At 33.1% G+C, this 19,116-nt stretch overlaps 1 protein-coding gene across 5 annotated transcripts in view; it reads right to left on the minus strand.

Moving 5' to 3' along the window:
* The window catches only part of LOC134697297 (syntaxin-7-like), a 57,662-nt gene that overhangs the window by 28,539 nt on the left and 10,007 nt on the right, over positions 1-19,116 (minus strand). For 4 of the 5 annotated variants that reach the window (XM_063559479.1, XM_063559538.1, XM_063559506.1 and 1 more), the window contains exons 5-9: positions 11,740-11,892; positions 10,863-10,915; positions 10,576-10,648; positions 8,559-8,631; positions 8,247-8,329 (exon numbers count right to left, since the gene is read on the minus strand). In XM_063559479.1, coding sequence (XP_063415549.1) covers positions 8,247-8,329; positions 8,559-8,631; positions 10,576-10,648; positions 10,863-10,915; positions 11,740-11,892 — 435 coding nt within the window. Of the gene's footprint in view, positions 1-7,796; positions 7,883-8,246; positions 8,330-8,558; positions 8,632-10,575; positions 10,649-10,862; positions 10,916-11,739; positions 11,893-19,116 lie in introns of all 5 variants that reach the window. The other variant, XM_063559512.1, reaches the window with a different exon arrangement.

The raw sequence follows: 19,116 nt of genomic DNA on the forward strand, positions 1-19,116 counted from the left end.
ATCAATCCCAACCTTCCTTTTGTAGTATTGAACCTTCTAAAAAAAATTCATGAAGATCTATTCACTTAAACTAAAGTTATTATCCGGAAACCAATGTGTCTTCGGACGACGACGCAGACGATGCAGACGACGACATCATACCATTATACGATCCCAAAAATGTTTTGGGGTAGTATAAAAATGACTTTCTTAAAGTAGCAACCATTTAACTTAAAAAAAGGGGGAGGGTTATTTTTTTTTATCCGAGTCAGATTTTTTTTCGCGCGTACGTTTTTATTCTTTTTTTTTCGATGCTGGTGATCAAATACTTTTTTTTCAATATTTAACACTATAATGTATGGGGAAACTCTTGATTCAGAATATTTTTTTTAATCATCTGTATGACCATTTTTTTTTATCAAATTGGGGATCGGAATATTTCCATTCCCATCCCCCACCCCCCTTTTGAAGTCAAATGGTTATTCCCTTATCGCTAGAAAAAAAATTCAAAAATTTTGAATTCAGTTCTACGTAATGAACATTTAAATGACATATAGTTTACAAGTGGGAACAAATCTTATGTACAGGTAGCTAAACAAGGTGTATAGATGTGAACAAATGTAATGTGAAACCAGTGTACACTACACTAAACTAATTGTAAACATGTTTACTCTACACGGCGTTTGGTGTGAACACGGCCTTAGTTTTATCAGTGTTAACTTCTATGTTCCATTTTCTACAGTATTTGGATAGGTTGTCAAGTAGCTGTTGAAGAAGTTTGGCAGATTTGGCAAATGAGACAGTGTCGTCTGCAAAAAGTATCAAATAAATTAAAAGACCGTTCAGGTTCACTACATCTTCATTATCTGTAACAGTTATATCTTCAATAATATCATTAATAAAATAGAGGAATAATAAAGGAGATAAAGGTTCGCCTTGTTTCACTCCTAATAAATTGTCAAAGGCATCAGAAAGAAGTCCACCAGATCTTACACGGAGACGCACAGACGTATAAATTGATTTAATTATGGCCACAAATTTACTGCTGACTCCATTGCGAAGTAATTTATAAATCAAAATTATCCTGCTTAATTTATCGAACGCTTTTCGAAAGTCAACGAAAGCGCAGTATAGTTTCGTTTTTTGTTGAAGAATATGTACAATTATACCATGTAAAACAAAAATAGCATCAATAGTTGAATGTCCAGGACGAAAGCCAAATTGATTGTCGATTAGTTTATCTTCGTCTTCGGACCATTCTAGTAATCGAGTAGTTAGAATAGACGTGAACAGTTGTGATAAGACGCTCACTAAAACAATGGGTCGATAGTTATTTGGATTGGTCAAATCTCCACTCTTAGGAACAGCAATAACAATACCATCTGCCCAAGTATCAGGAAAAGTTCCACTTTCAAAAGTATAGTTGAAAAGTTTATTTAGAATTGGAGCAAACAATATTTGACTTGCAGCAAACATTTCACTAATAATTTGGTCATCTCCCGCGCTTCTGTTCAATTTTAGTTTTTTAATCGACTTCACAATTTCATCTTCAGTAATTTCTGTGTCTAGGATATCTATGCCTATATTTTCAAAATGTTCATTATTTATTAAGTTCAATACTTCATCACAAAGATCGGGTGGATTTTCGCCGAGAATTCTTTCGAAATGTTTTAACATAACATCATTTTCAACTGTGCATCGTGTTCGTTTCGTAGGCCTAATAGTGGACCAAAATTTTCGTGGATCAGTTTTTGCAATATCACAAAGTTCAATACCCATTCGCCGTTTATAGTTAACTTGGGCTTGCCGTTTTATCCTGTTAAATCGATTTCTAGCATCTATATACGATTGTCTATTTACATCAGTTGGATGTCGAAAAAAGAAGTTACGGACTTGGTGAAAAATACGACGCTCTGATTTACACTTTTCGTCAAACCAATCATTGTTTTTTCTATCGGTATTATTATTTTCCTCTTTAATTAGGACTGATCGGTCAATTTTTTTTAAAGCACTGTCATATAATATACGAGTGATTTCCCCTACAGCTGTATTCAAATCGTTTTTAGAAGAGATGTTGTCTACCAATGAGAACAACGCACTACTCTCTGTTTGTAAGACTTCCATGTATTCACTATTTTTATTTGAATCCCATTTGATATACTTGTGTAGCTTTTGATATTTGTTCTGTGGACGATTGTTTGAGAAATTAAGTTGAAACAATAATGGCGAATGATCAGAGAATTCATTAAATTGCAGCACGTTAAAGTAACTAATAAGTTTATAGTCGATCGGCGATACCAGTAAGTAATCGTTCACGCTTCGTCCTCTACTTGTACAAAAAGTAAACTTTCCATCTGAATCGTCACCAAGTCTTCCATTGGCGACAGTAAGTCCAGTAGTATAGCAAAGTTGAATAAGCTTACGACCAAAAGAGTTCACACATGTGTCCAATGAACGTCTACTTTGAATGTTATAGGGGTTTTCTACGTGCTCAACGCTCTCGACATATTTATCTAAATTATCATCACACAAAACATCATTAAGTTCACCTATTCGACTATTTAGATCCCCACATACAAATACTGATCCCCTCTCTTTATATTCAAGAACAATGTTTTCAATAATTTCATGAAAATCGTTGTCACAGATCTGATAATACTTTGTTTTTTCATGTGGAATGTAGGAAAAACATATATATATATATCATTAGCAATGTTAAAAATTTTTTTATTCAATTTGATAAGGACAATACCACAGTGTACTTTTCTTTCAATCGAGATACCATTACATATAAAATGTTTACAATAAATAGCAATTCCACCTCCATTTCTTGTACCAATATTAATGCTACGATTAATGCAAGATATATTTACAAAACCATCTATTTCTACTATGTTATTATCATTTAACCAGGTTTCACAAATAAAAAGAACATCATAGCTATTTACTAAATTCATAAAATCGTTGTCATTATAGATCGAGTTGAGTCCATGAACATTCCAGCACAAACATTTCAAGTTTTCAAATTGTTCTTTGAACGAATCCTATGGAACGTATTCTTTCCCTCCAACGTAAATTTTATCCCTCACAAAATAGGCTTTGATATTTTCATCGCGTAGTCGCTTCAGTGTCGGTAGTTTAGCTTTCCTGCGTTTTTGGATCTCTACTGGCAACTGCTCCGAAATTCCGTAATTCGAATCTTTCAAAATTTTAGCACTTTTTTTCACTAGATCTCGACTATCAAATGAAGCAAATTTTACAAGAATAGGTCTAGTCTGTTCACCCTTTTTTCCCAGATGAAAATAAGGTGATGTGGTATGATTTCCAATTAGACAACAAGCCACCAAAGTTCAAATTAAGCTGATGTAAACAATTATAGCCAAACATACCGCAAAAAAAGCCTTTCATGTTGGCATCTTCAAAGTGGGTCTCATTGGGGTCTAAGTGTGACGAGGTTTTGGTAAGCATGACACGTGAAAGTCAAATAATTGTGCCATGTCACATTCTCAATGTGCATGACCCTAGCTACAGGCATCTGACTAAGGACATGCACATTGAGAATGTCACATGTTAAATATGTTAGAAGGTGCCAACCTGACCTTTTGAAAGGCTTTTTTGTTATTTTGCTGTGACACGTTGCATTTTCAATTGAAATTCTCGTGTTAATCATTTTATAAATTAAGGTTTTCCCTCGGTTTCCCCTGTTTTAAAGATCAAATCAAACACCAAGTCACAAAGTGTGCAAACGTCATGGATGTGTCTTGTCATGAGTTTCATAGCATAAATAGACTATATATGTTTTTGACTTGTAAAACATTTCTCTCCCAAAGAAATGTTATTTGAAGGTTTTTCATTTTCAAATGTTGTAACTGATACCAAGCCCAGATTTCTTAACCTTCTGACATTTATTGTACTGGAAGACCATGCTTTGATTTATTTTGATTGAGAAGTATAATAGTAGAAATTTTTAGCATTCATCTGTTCATAATAAAGGAAAGAATAATATATTTTAACACATGTTTAACAATGATATTTATTTCTTGGTTATTAATATCATTAATTCCATTTTTTTTAAATAATATTATATTTTCTATTTAAAGGAATTTACAGACATTTAAAGGACAGAACAAAGTCAATAGGGGAAAAGCTAAAATTGACAAAACTGGTGTGTAAGCGTTAATTATACACCAGATCGTATTGGTTATTAAATTTTGGATGCACCAAACCAGATATTCATATCTTAGATGCACAAAAAATATGTTCGAGACCGATTGGTTTGTTACATCCTCCTAAGTCTATCCAAATCATTTTTAAAAGGATTTTGTTCCAGCGGTAGCAAGCTTTTATATTGTGTATAGAAGAAGCAGAATAAACATGTCTGCATACTTTCGAGTTGATGCCAACAGTTATGCGGATATTAAATGTGAAATTAGTTATACGATATAATTTGAAATGTTGTTTGTTTTTCGAGCGACTTGGTTAAGGTTGAAAGGTTGTTGAATACAACTCAAGATAAACAAAAATCCTTTTTTTTGGGACTATAAAAGTCACTCTACCATGATGATGCTAGGCACTTGCCCTACCTCAGTGACAAAGGTGTTTTTTGTCTTCACGGACAAATCCTCATGCGAAACAATTATTTTGTATAAAACGGTTTGCCAAAAGAATTAAGTTCTGACAATGCACTTAAGACACTCCATTTTCTATAACATTAACTAAAGAAGAAACACTGAACAATTGTACATATGTTGTATGTTCTTTTTATATTTATTGCTTGGTCCACAAATTTTTCATGAAATCTCGTTCCAAATAAATTATTTCAATCAATTTAATCAGCATTCAAAATCAGACTTCCGATTTACTGTGAAATTATTTGGTCTGGGAGCGTTACGAATCAGATGTTGAAATATTCCAAATATGAGTAAGATCTGTAACAGTGATCTGAATTATAAATCAGCAAATTTGGTTAACGGATTACGGAATAACTTTTATGTCAGTGAAACAAAAGGAAGGCTTAACAAAGGCAAATGCAGACACAGATCAGATATGAACAAGAACACAAATAACATTGCCTATGACATTTTTATCAGACTGGTCATCGAATCGACTCTTGAAAAACTTAAGCTCAGGACTAGCACTACTAATCATGTAACACTAACCTCTCTGTTGACAAAAGGAAGACAATTGGATTAGACATCTGGGAACAGTAAATAGAATGAATATTTTAGGCATGGTTTAGTTACAGCCACATTTGTTTTATCAGAGACCGTCCACTATTTATACAGAAGCTGTTTGGTATTCATCACATTCGCATGAAGATGTATGAGCTAGATAAATGCAACAGTATTGTAGTGCTGTTCAATAGTCATAGCCCAATTAATCAAAAACAAATCCGGTAGCAAACTAATACCGAGAGAAACACATCATCTATAAGAGGAAAACAACGGAATAACAGAAAGACTGAACTTCAACACTACCATTTTAGAATAGAGGTAGCACTGTATTAAATAAATATCTCTATACAACTTATGTGTGGAAACAGTATTCATCAATCCCAATTCGAACCTATACAAACATACAGCTAATCATTACAGTCACAGATGTAACGTCAAAACAATCATTTATAAAATTCGGAAAAACCTCTCAATTTTAAATCACTTGGTTCAACAACTTCCAACTAGAATGTTTCAGGATCTCAATAGTAACACCTTCAAGTCTCAAACTCTTTAATTGCTAGTTCCCATTCATTTATAATCCATATGTTATGCTCGTTTTTTCTGGTGACCTCAGCATTGACAACAACACTTCCCTGTGAAATATGTTAACCAAAGGACCCCAATATAATTAAGCTTACTCCATAAATTTCAAAATAAAAACTGAAAAACTAATGAAATCAACACATAAGTATATAAGGCAATGCGCTCTTACGCGTATTAAAAGACATGGGTACTCTTTCCGCATGGGCAAAAAATTGTTAAGTCGTTGATACAAATTAGAATTTAAAAAAATCTCAACTAGTCTATGAACACTTAGGCTGGATCTGTTCTCAAGGAACCAAATGTTGCCAATAACTCGCCCTATCTTTTATTATAAATATGGGTCCGCAGATAAAGCCTTGAACAACACTTCGCCTCTGTTACATAAACTGCTTGATAACGGAAATAGGTACTGACAGTTCACTTGGAAACTTGACATAATCTCCTAGAATGCTTACAAAAGAGGAAATCGTGAAAATAATAGGTCTGGTATACGTCCAGTTAAAAATGTAACCTTAGAGGAAGAACAAGATCTTCCTTCCCTTTATTGGATAAATAAGTTACAAAACGTGGCTTTACAAACATTATATTGTTGTTGCTCTCAAGTGTATACATGTTTTGTCTTTGTAGATAAAATTGATATCAGAGAAATAGCTCCCAGTACATACAGCAATTACAGGAACCAGCTGTTTGGGAGACATCAGGTAACATGTTTACAGTTATGTTCTATGAAGTCAGACAATTATGGATATTACCGTATAGAGCATGTTACCAAACTGTGAAGTTATTATTGACCGTCACTTGGACTTTTAAATTTGTTATGTTGCTTTATATAATTGTGTTGGTTTCATGTTGTTGTGTATTTAATTACTTGCATTTAATCATTTGTATATATGTTTGGAACAAATATTCTGTACCGTTAATTCCGTTTTCAACTATTAATGGTATACCATAATCTCTATTTAACATACAAAGATGTTCTTCAGTTAGATGATAAATTTGATATTTTGATGTTGTTACAATATTCTAAAACAAACAGTCATAAAAATGCCATATATAATGTATTTTTTCATATCTGAAACAAAAAAGAAGCTTCATCATTGTTTCAAACAGCTATATATATCATTGGTATGAAAGAGAGACACGTTTTATGAAGTTGAATGCTTAATCGTAATGTCTATTCAGTTCTGTCTGTAAAGGAAATAGTCTGCCATGGTTTTCTTCAAAATTCCAGCTTATTGTGACCAATGGAAAAGTGTTGCTTTACCACATGACTCTGTAATTTCCCTCTACAAAAAAAATCCAGAATTTTATCGTTACAAAAAATTTGGTCAGTTCAATAGTTATCAAAGGTACAATACTTATAATTAAATACGCTAGACGCTCGTTTCATCAGTGACGCTGAAATAAAAAATCAAACAAGTATAAAGTTGAAGAGCATTGAGAACCCAAAATTCCAAAAAGTTGTGCCCAATACTGCTAAGGAAATCTATTCCTGGGATAAGAAAATTCTTAATATTTCGAATAATACATTACCATTGTATCAAACAAAAATAGAGAATGTTTACATAATCTCCAGCCACCATAACTCGCCGTTTAATAAACAAACAGTTAATACAAAGAGCTGTTGGAGACAATTTATGTTATAATTTCAATGTGTCTTATTGTGTAGCTTGTATTAAATATGAAGCAGGGTATTGGTGTGTTTCCTGAGAAAACACCAACCGTTTGCGTTTCTGTCTTCTGTTTGTCTCTTTTCTTTGATTTGTGTTATTTGAATTTGGAGTCCATCTTTTAAATAAGCTTCTTTGATTAACCTATCATTTTAATGTTAGGCATGACACGTGCATATATTGTTTTCAAAAGTGATCAAGTCTGAGTTCTATGTGTATTCCAAAGGAGAGGAAACTCTGGTGTAACGCATTGGGGGATTGACAAATTCAATTATTAACCATAGGAATAATGCATCCTATCTTTTAAATCCTTAATCAAAATATGTTTTCTCAATATTTGATAGTAAGTGGAAGGTGTTGCAGGACTACCTCATCAATTGTTTATAGGAGTACTGGTAATAGTATTGCAATAATAATCACTACTCCAACAATCAGAACAACCAGACATACACATTTTTTACTTCTCACTTTTTCCTGAAATAGATAAAAGAACTTATTAAATGAGCAAAAAAAAAACTAAGAGGGAAAACGATTAAGACCGTGACATACAGTATAAACACTCCGACACAAAACGACAAACGATTGTGTTGTCAATCATATACAGAGAATTTTAAAAATACAAAATAACTAAAACACAGAACAAATAATGATGTACTAGAGAAAATCAATCTTACTTTTTTTTTAAATCTTGGAAGGATTTTTGAAAATATATTGTTCTTTTCAATTTGGTAAATTGTACCCAATTGAATTACTTTAAAATTGATTATAAAACATATTAATAAGCAGATGTTTATTGAATATTTATAGCACGCCCGTATAAGACTTTACAGAAACATACCTGGATGGACACAGCTCGTTCTAGGTCTTGTTTTGCTTCTTGTATATGTATAACTGCTGTGTCTACATTGTCATCTATCGTATCTGTAGGGGAGATAATTTAGATATAGAAAAATAACATCTTAAAAAATGTTTTCTTAAGAAATATTAAAAAAAAGATTTATCTTATCTTGAAATGCTTTATTAAAAGTAAAAGTTCGGTTACGGTTCTTTTTTGACACAACACTGATTCGTTAATAAACAGCATAACAGAAAACATTTACGTAATTGACTAAACAATAGTTTTCCATTCGAATAAAAGTCTTAAGCTTACTTATAACTTCCCCTTGTTCATGTACCATCGCACCAAGCTCCTTGAAGATCTCATTTATTTCTGTGATGTCATGCTGGAATTAGTAAGGTGATAAATGTACTTAAAATACTGAGAAGAAACGTTAGAGTCTTTCATTTGTTTATCAATAATTAGGAACTTCAATTATTTTAACTATCACTATGATATTTTTTTTTTGTGTTTCATCTTTTAATTATATCTAAGAGTTCTCATCAAATATAAAAATCCCAAAAATACTGACCTCCTAGGAAAATTCAAAACGGAAAGTCCGTAAAAAAATGGCAAAATCAAAAGCTCAAACACGTCAAACGAATAGATAGCAACTGCCATATTCCTGACTCTAGTATATGGCAGCATTTTGATAGTGTGTCGGAGGCTTTTTTCTAGATTGACCATCTTTTGAAACGCTCAAACCAAAACATTTGAAAGCCGGGATACTCAATACTTCAGGACATACAACACCGAAAAGATTTGAAAAGAATTCTCAAATCCGTATCATATAGATATAGGAAGATGTGGTGTGAGTGCCAATGAGACAACTCTCCATCCAAATAACAATTTAAAAATTAAACCATTATAGGTTAAAGTACGGCCTTCAACACGGAGCCTTGGCTCACACCGAACAACAAGCTATAAAGGGCCCCAAAATTACTAGTGTAAAACCATTCAAACGGGAAAACCAACGGTCTAATCTATATAAACAAAACGAGAAACGAGAAACACGTATATATTACATAAACAAACGACAACTACTGTACATCAGATTCCTGACTTAGGACAGGTGCAAACATTTGCAGCGGGATTAAACGTTTTAATGGGCCCAAACCTTCTCCCTTTTTCTGAAACAATAGCATAACATCACAACATATAAAAACATACGATAAAATATCAATTAGCAGACTTAACTCAATCAAAAAACGTATGATTACACAAAGAACGAATAAATTTGATCTGCGATATCTGAATACAAATGCACAGTTAATTAAATATTAGAGACAAACAGTCATGACCAAAAGGCTATCAAACAAATTCAAACACACTGAGAAATATTTAACCAATCAATGTTCACTTTAGAAAAAAACCGTTTTTTTATAATCTTGAAGTTTATACAAATGTTGTAAGAATAAGTGAAAAATTGAAGATATTACAAATAATCAAAGCTGGTATACAGCCAAGATCCATATAAATAAAAAATGACAAAAAAGCATTATAAACAGTATCAGCAGGTCGAATTAACAAGAAAATACGATTTGAGAGTACTCGCAGTTACTGACAGCTAGTTAAAAGCCAAAACCAATTAATAGTAAAAAATCATGCATCAGAGACTAAAATCGACTAAAACACATCACAGGGATTTAGTATTTTAACGTCATTAATAGTCAGAGAAGACATGACTTGTGCAATGCCAAAAATAAATGTATCGACAGGTAGTAGTATAGTGAAGAGCGACTTCTATAGAAATAAAAGTTAACGTGGCTGTGTCCCCTATACATCTCGCCTCAAAAGATAATGAAATTTAGTTATGTTTTAATTTGCTAATGACAAAATCAATATTAGTGCCAATGTGAACTATATTCAGAGATCTAATTACAATATTGGTACGATAACCCTTACTTATAAGGTTGTTTAAAGGTTCGATGAGTTTACAAGGATCACATAGTGATTTCCTCGCTTTAAGTACAATATTACCATAAAATTTAGGATGAGAAATACCATTTTTAATAAGCTTTCTACAGGTATAGCCAAATTTACTAATCAAATCTTTGTATCTATGAAAGAATTTAGTAAAAGTTATAAGTAATTTATGGTATCGACTTTGTCAACTTTTTCTTAAACCTAGACTGATATTGCTTTAATGAACAGCATAGACATCACAAATTCCCCTTCAAGTCAAAATTAAAGAGCATATACAACTATGACTGTTTAACGAGAATATTTTTTTTGATATTAATGATATCAAATAGTAAGGATGTATCTCATTTATAAAGTAAATACATACCTCTAATTCTTGTATTGCATTTTCTCTTTCGAGAATAGTTTCCAAATCAACATTTTTTTCCATCTTTGACAGCCTGAGTAGAAAATCAAAGAATATCTTTAACTTTCTGCTTCGAAAATTTATCTAGATTTGATATATATGCATTGCTTTTAATGTTTTTTATTTGATTTCAACAAAATCTTCACAATAGCGCTTATTTAAAAATAGGGTATACTTATTTCCATGAAAACAGTTTTTAAAGATCTACTGTTAACACGAGTTAAAAAACACCGGTTAAAACAACTTACCTTTGTCGTTTAAGAGATGGGACTTTTTCTTTAGGTACATCTTCAAAAGGAGACTGGAATTAAAGAGATAAGTGATTAGAAAATACAAAGCAAGAAATGGAATAAAGATTACCTGGTATTTAACATGAATTTAGCCTCATTGGACTACTTCAATTATTTCTCAGATATGTTAAATACAATATGAACATACTATCATAGAGTACCCTTAACTAATATAACCTCATAACAATGTTAAACAGGCTGTAATAATTATTTATATGCGTTTACCCTTTATGGAATTCAAAATTTTAAAGAACAAAGATAGATGGTATGTGCACATTAACAAAGGAGAAAGAGGAATAAAAGGTTTTACAGCATATAGCTTGTATTTCAAGAGGCACCGATTTTGCTTTTTTTCTCAATTTAAATTATCATTCTCACATACAGCAAAGAAATCTTACGTGAAATGTCTAGTTGCGATTAAGAGATGATGCACTGTATTTAATTTATGAGGAGTTGGTAGATTATTGACAACGATTTAAAACAGCACTACAACTGTTAATACCTGACATTATCGGATGTTATCACAAAATTTTACGTGAAGGTTTTTCTAATTATGAACTTACCTGATGTGAGACAAAAAGCATACAGTACGCTACATATTAGTATTTAGATATCACATTTTAATAGATCGCTACTCAAGATCTTAAAAAAAGGCCGGTGTGTTATCATTGCCAATGAGGTAACCGTCGATCAGAGACCAACATGACGTTATTGTATGCAGCTAGAAGTCATCGTATGGCTTCAAACAATGATCAAAGTTCATACGGTATAGTAAGTTATGAAAAAATCAACCTGTCACAATGCAAAACAATTTAAGCAGTAAACGATTACTGACCTGTATTAAGACCTTAAATGATGATGAATGAGCTCTTGCTCTTGCTATACTCGCTCTTTCCTTTCGTGCAGCCGTTCTCTGTGAAGCTTGGAAACTTTTAACTGCATTACTGAATTTTTCTGCATACCTATCACTCTGAATTTTAAGTTTTAACTGAAAAGAGGAAAGTTAATTTGTAAAAATAAATATATGATATACCGGTACTTTAAATGAAAGAGTCATAGCAGCATACCAACATAGCACATCGTATTTAAACCAAAAAATCTATTGTTCTGTTGTGTTATGAATGCAGATTCGCTCGCGTTATATATTCATGTTGATATATTTGCTATTTCATTATGCCCGCGTCACACTGTCCCAATTTTTACGCCGATGGCAACACGATTATGGAAATTTTCACAATCGGGACTGATCGTATCCAGATCGGGCTATTCGTAGTGCCATCTAAAACACCATAGAACCATCGGCCACTTTTTCTAGCCTTCGGGGACAACTTCAGGAAGGGTTCTAAATTTTTTAACATGTTAAAAAATCCCCGAAGGTGCGTCCGATGTTGAGGGTTCGTATTGAGTTCGTATAACCATCCTCACCATCGTAATGTCACCGGAAATGCATCTTTGAACATCGTATTGCATTCGTGTTGCCATCGTTTCCATCGGGCAGTTTTGACATTACGATGTCTACACGAATGAATAACGAAGCTACCCGAAGGTCTTACTATGGCAACACGACTTCATGAAGACCTCGTAATCCCGTCGTGTTGCCATCGAATAAAAGTACGAAGGCGACAAGATGGAACTAAGACGGCAAGAAATCCAGCTAAATGTAAGTTATATTTCGCGCTTAAATACATTTAAAGTGCCATGCGCGATATGCACTGGTCAGTCTAATACGACAGTTAAGAAAGACGTTCACAAAACATGGAGCTCATATCATATGATTCTATGAGAACAAGAAAGGCGAAATCGTTATTTCTATTAATTCAAATGGAACAAGAAGAGCAGCTATTACAGGCTCAGGATTTACTTTTACAGGTTATCTATTTTTTTGTCAATTTTTCATATCAAGTAACATAATGAAAATCATAAACGCGCCTCGTACACCACCACTGCAGGTACACTTATATAGGGAAACCAACTTTTTCTTCATTATTCTGATTTTTTATGTATCGTCTGAGTTGTTGTCACACGGATGTTTTCTCCATGACCATTTTGTTTTCTATATGTCATATTTTGCCGCATTTGTTGCTTTCCCCACATCATTCCTTTTGTCTATAACATTATTATATTCTCCTGGAAAGAGCTCTTTTTGAATAAAAGGGATCAACGAAACACTTACCTTACCTTTAAGATATACCAGTAAACATGGGCATAAATATGGGTTATTATTCAGACTAGTGCACACATATAACAGTTCAAACAAGGCAATGCCGAGAGTGGCATCCCCTTGTATGTAACATACTGGGGACAAATATGGACACTATATGTGTATATGACACATGGAGAAAATGGTAAATTGAATATGCATATTTGATACATAAACTATTTTTTTAGAAATCAACCAAAACATTCAGTAACTGGAAATACCTTTAATATTGTCTTTAGAAACAGCAGGTAAAAAAATTAGCAACTAATTTTCTGTGTATTATGCTGTTTCAAGGAGAGAAAAAAAACAAGTCCATCTGCATGACCTTGACCTTTGGCCTTGAACGTAAAAATTGTCAGATCATTACAAGGAGAACAATATACCAAATGTGGTTAAAATATTTTGAAGCATATTGGTTTCAGAGTGTCCATAAGGGTGATATTGCCTTGTATGCCACTGTGACCTTGACCTTTGAACTTTAAAGTCAATAGCGTTTAAGATATTCTTAACGAGTAACACCATACCAAGTTTTTTTGCGTTTTGGTTCTAGAGTGTCCATAACAATTTTAAATGCATAATAAGCTGTACGACGTCTTTTTGACATCGTATGGCCATCGCGCCATCATCGTAATCCATCGTGTAGCCTTCGTACTCCATCATGTAGCCTTCGTGATCCATCGTGTTGGCTTCGGCTGAGATATGAAGCTTAAATACACGTCTTCGGTTAACCTTCGTATGCCCATCTTTTGCTATCGTAAATAATTTCGGCACCATCGTATAGACTTCGTTATTCATCGTACTTGGTTCGGTCACCTTTTGGTATTTTAATGAGATCGGGACCAACTTCGTACGAACTTACAATTTTCGCATTCGGGTGTCCATCGTATATAAAAATCGGGACAGTGTGACGCGGGCATTAATCTTTTGAACTGTAACCATCTTAACCATTTTTTTTAATGTTATGAAGAAGGAAAAAAAAAACAGACACAAATTCATTTAACTGCCTTTCACTTGATATCAGTTCTAATCTCTCTTCATAGTTTTCTCAATAAAAGCAACAGTGGTATACCACTCTTCAATTGTCATAAGTCGATTAAGCGAATCAGAGTTACAAACTAAAACCGGAGGGAAACACACTATTAAAGGAAAAATCTGATCAACAGAAACACTAAACTGCAAACATAAATAGAAGCGGACTTTATGATAGCAACTGTCCTATTCTTGACTTAGTACAGGACATTTTAAGACAAAATAATGGGTTGAACCTGGATTAATGGCTAGCCAAACCTCCCGCTTATATAGGAATGTTAATTTAATATATAACAAAAATGACAACACTACGTTGCAGGAATACAGTATAAATAATAAGATGAATAATAAGTAATAAGATTACTAAGGACATATTAATACATGAATAAGTAATGTTATAGAACATTACAACATGTAAACCACAGAATAACAATAGACACCTCCTATGAATTTATGACAGTATACAAGGACACCCAAACAAAGTATGATCTGAGAGTCACATGAATGTATCAACGCCACAAAAAGTGACGCAGTTTTTGTGACGTTAAAATTATCACAGGTAACAGTAGGACAACCGGAAGCCCCTGAGTAAGGATTTCGCCGCTCAGTGATACGGTTCACTAGACGACGTTGTCAACACGTAATGGCGGCCATTATTTGACGTTGGATTTGGCATTCCATGCTGAAAAGTTGCATTAATGACATTCTTGGATGTTTAATCTTTATGCTAAACAAAACAAAAGGTAAAGGTTTATTCCAGATATTTCAGTTAATTACTATCAAATAAGTCGGCTCCAAAGAAATGATTTAAACGGCAAAAATAAAATGTAAAATTATATCAAACATGAAAATTGAAATCCAATATATCATCATTTCCTTATAATATACTAGTATTGAATCAACTATTTACTGGTGAGTTACATTCGGATTTTTGTCTAAGGTATCCGCACTTGTCTCCGGAAATATTATATCCACACAAGTTGTCAACATCCGTTTTTAAACTGGTCAAGGTGTTCTTCACGATCTCCATGGAAAATATTCACGCTTTCCCTTTTTGCTCAGATAATAGAACATTGTAAATCTCTATCTGAAAAAACTGACCAAAATGAATCAAATTCGAAAGCAGGTATGATCACTTTTCATGCCGATTGCAAGTTCTCGAAAAAGGGGGGGAGGGGGGGGGGGGGGGGTACACAATGTAATTTCAAGGCCCCAAAAATTGCAAAATATAGGCTACTGAGGCACCACGAAATTTGATGAACATGGGTTCAACTCATAAGTACACCATATAGGCGGATATAGGGGGGGGGGGGGCTAGGCTCCCTCTTTTGAGAAAAAATTTGGTTGTTTATATAGGGAATCACTGAAGTGTGGCTGGAGCGGGCCCCCTCTTATGTCAGTCAGTGGGTCCCCACTTATGAAAATTTATGGATCTGGTAAAATAAAATAGATAGCCATGCATCCTCTAAATTCACATCGCATATTTTAAAAGAAATTTACACATTGAAATTAACCACTGAATCACCCACCCATTTCAGAGCTTATACATGTATCTCATGACCAGGAATTATTACAAATTTGATATGCCTGTACAGATTCTTTATATCCGTTATGTTATATTATTCCTATAGGTTAGATAGTCATATATATTTATACAACTAATCATGCTACTTACAAATGATAATCCATTGACAATATTAATTATTTTTTAAAAATGTACTGCAACTTGATTAATATCATAAAATTATCAAATTAATAGTGTTCTGACAGTGGATTCAAATTAAAACTAGGTTGTGAGTGCCCTGAAAATGTAAAAAAAATCAACTTGCATATATTTATGTACACTTTTATAATACATGTTTTCTTTGCCTGTAACTTTTATGTATTGAGCAGAAATTTATAATAATAGACATATAAAATTGAGAATGGAAATGGGTAATGTGTCAAAGAAACAGCAACCCAACACAACCAAAGAGCAGACAACAGTCGAAAGCCACCAATGGGTCGTCATTGGAGCAAGAAAATATGTTTTTTCTTGGTAATTTATTTGGCAAATTTGTATTCATGTGTTGATAATAACAATGCAAAATTAATTAAATTTGGCTTTGAATAATTTAGTATAATAGATTTAGTAATTGTATGTACATTTGCTTTATATTTACAGGATGGAGAAAGATGTTCACTATGAATAAAAAATTCAATACAGAGGACTTTTATATACATGTATCAACAAAAACAATAAATAAAAAAGAATTAATTTGTTGACACGTACAAGAATATGTAAAGGTGTTATATCATTTTTATTTTCTAACCATGTTGGTTTTATTCTAAATTAATACTGCGTATAAACAAAAACGTCTATAGATATAGGAAGATGTGATGTGAGTGCCAATGAGTCAACTCTCCATCCAAATAACAATTTAAAAATTAAACCATTATAGGTTAAAGTTATTTGCTTTAGACTTAAAATGATATAAATGAATTAGCCTGTCTTTTTATCATAACATTCACATACATTTAGAAAATAAAAACAAAATAAGTGTAATATAAGACGAGATCATGTAAGATCAAACAGTAAATACACCTGAGAACTGGTAATACAAAAACACTGTAAACGAACCACGAGTTACTCGACTAAACTGACTTTCAAGATATTTTTAAGAATAAACTCATCATAGATACCAGGTTTGCACTTTTATATTTACGCCAGACGCACATTTCGTATATTTATGACCATATATATCAATGATAACTCAAGTCAACACAGAAGTGCTGACTTCTGGGTTAGTGATACTGTCGGGGAATTAAAACTCAACCATCAGTGGCATGGAACCAGTGGTTGGAAATAAACTCATCATAGATACCAAGATTGAAATTTCATATTTACGCAAAGTTGGACAGCATTGAGGACCAAATATTCCTAAAAGTTTTGCCATATACAGTTAATTAAGGTAATCTATTTCTGAGGTAGAAAAGCCTTAGCATATCTATCGAAAATACAAAATTTAAACCCTAAACTGTATCAGTGGCTGAACGGACTTAGAAAAGAAAAATCATAATTAAATACATGAATGTTGAGACTCGTCGTATATCAATGGGAATAATTCACACTCGGCAAGACAGATATGTTCGGGAGTATTTCACGTTCGGAACCTACCAGAAAAAAATGTCGATAATAATTATTAAATTATAATCCTGGTACCTTTGATACCTATTAGTATAAACACAGACACATCGTATAGATCAACCAATTCGGCAACAACTACGAAAAAGTTTCAAATCGCTGAAGGCCGAACTGTTCCAGACTGGAAAAAATGTCTATCAAGCAACAAAAACAAGCAAGCTCTGATAACTTTCCTTTGAGATTATCTGAGCAGCAATTTGTCTGATATGTTCCCGGATGAAAACAAATGTTTAGTTCTTGACGGCGCATTTTCCAATCCGGAATAGAGCGACAACACTCAATGAGAGCATGTAATCGATCTTCAGATCTGTCCTGTTCGTATGAAGACACAGACACCAGAATCTTGCTTCATGTTATACTCTCATAAAATCTTTTAGCAGTTGAATATAAGGCGACCAATCATAGTCAAGTGTTCCGATACAGATGTTCTTATGCTCTGTGTTCATTATTTCAAGATTCTTGTGTCGACTGAACAAATGTGGTTTTTGACGGGGTCAACTAATTGTCTTAGGGACTGTAGAAGGTACATTCCAATCCATGAGTTAAGTAAATATTTTTCACCTTAACTAGCTAACATTCTTCCTGTAGTTCATGCTTGAACTTGTTGTGATACCACGTCTGCTATAATTGGGATTGGCAAAACGACTGTTTTCAAGTTGATAAGAAAATCTCCGAGTAAGTTTACAAATCTCCAAAACTTTGACAAGATTGCTTTTTCCACATCGTTGTCAGCTGCCATAGAGCTTATTTCAAGCTTGTATGACTTAAAAGGAAAATTCGCTTCATCAAATGTTGACTTAAACCAGTTACGTGTTAAACTTGTAACATGCAAAGACTCAAGTGAACCTGCATTCAAAGAACATATTTTGCGGTCATTTCAACAAACGACAATTTGGATGTCCTCACATCTCGATCATCCAAATCCTTTGTCTCCTTATGAATACGGATGGAAAAGAGTTTACATGGCCCAGATCCATTCTACTTTTTAGGCATGATGAAGTCCGATTTCCTGCAAGATCTAGTATGTTCTTGCAAGAGGGAATAAATACGTAGCAAGAAATGTATTTGCCGAGAGCAGCAAATGTCTTGCACGGAGCTTTGTCCATGTCAGGGCAGTGATACTTGCCAAAATATGTATTCTAAAGAGAACATCAACCTCTAAAACAGATCAAATGATTGACGATGATGAAGATGAAAACGATACCATTGACTAATAACGACAGAGCATTTGAGCAATGGGGCAATATAAAGTTTAATTTGCCTCACTGTTATTCAATGTAAATATGTATATTATTATTAATTTTGTGTTTTGTAATAACTCTATCAAATGGTTGTGTACTTAAGTTCCGTATGCGATGATAGTGGTAGTCAAGAAAAAAACCAAAAAGAAACAACACCTTGCAAGTGATCTAAACAAAAAAAAAAACAACAAAAAAAAAAAACAACACCTTGTTAGTGATCTTCGGCCTTGACGTGGTTGGCAAGCTTAAGACAATTAAATCATATTGTATTTATAACTGTCGAACTAACAGGAGACCAAAAAAATAACATTTACTTTTAACTGTGCTGTAAACATGGTAAATATGCGCTTTAGAGCAGTTTTAAGATATGTTTTAATATAGTTTTATCAATATTTTGTCGGTATAAAAAACAAGCTTGGCGAGATATTAGAACTTAAAAAACTAGTTATATATGTTACTTATATAAAACCAATAGAATTTGTATGTTTTTAGATGCAAAATTAAATATTACCGAGAGTTTTGCGTCAATATCCGATTTTCACAAAAATACGAGATTTT

The sequence above is a fragment of the Mytilus trossulus genome, chromosome 1, assembly GCF_036588685.1.
Source record: "Mytilus trossulus isolate FHL-02 chromosome 1, PNRI_Mtr1.1.1.hap1, whole genome shotgun sequence".
Classification (NCBI taxonomy): domain Eukaryota; kingdom Metazoa; phylum Mollusca; class Bivalvia; order Mytilida; family Mytilidae; genus Mytilus; species Mytilus trossulus.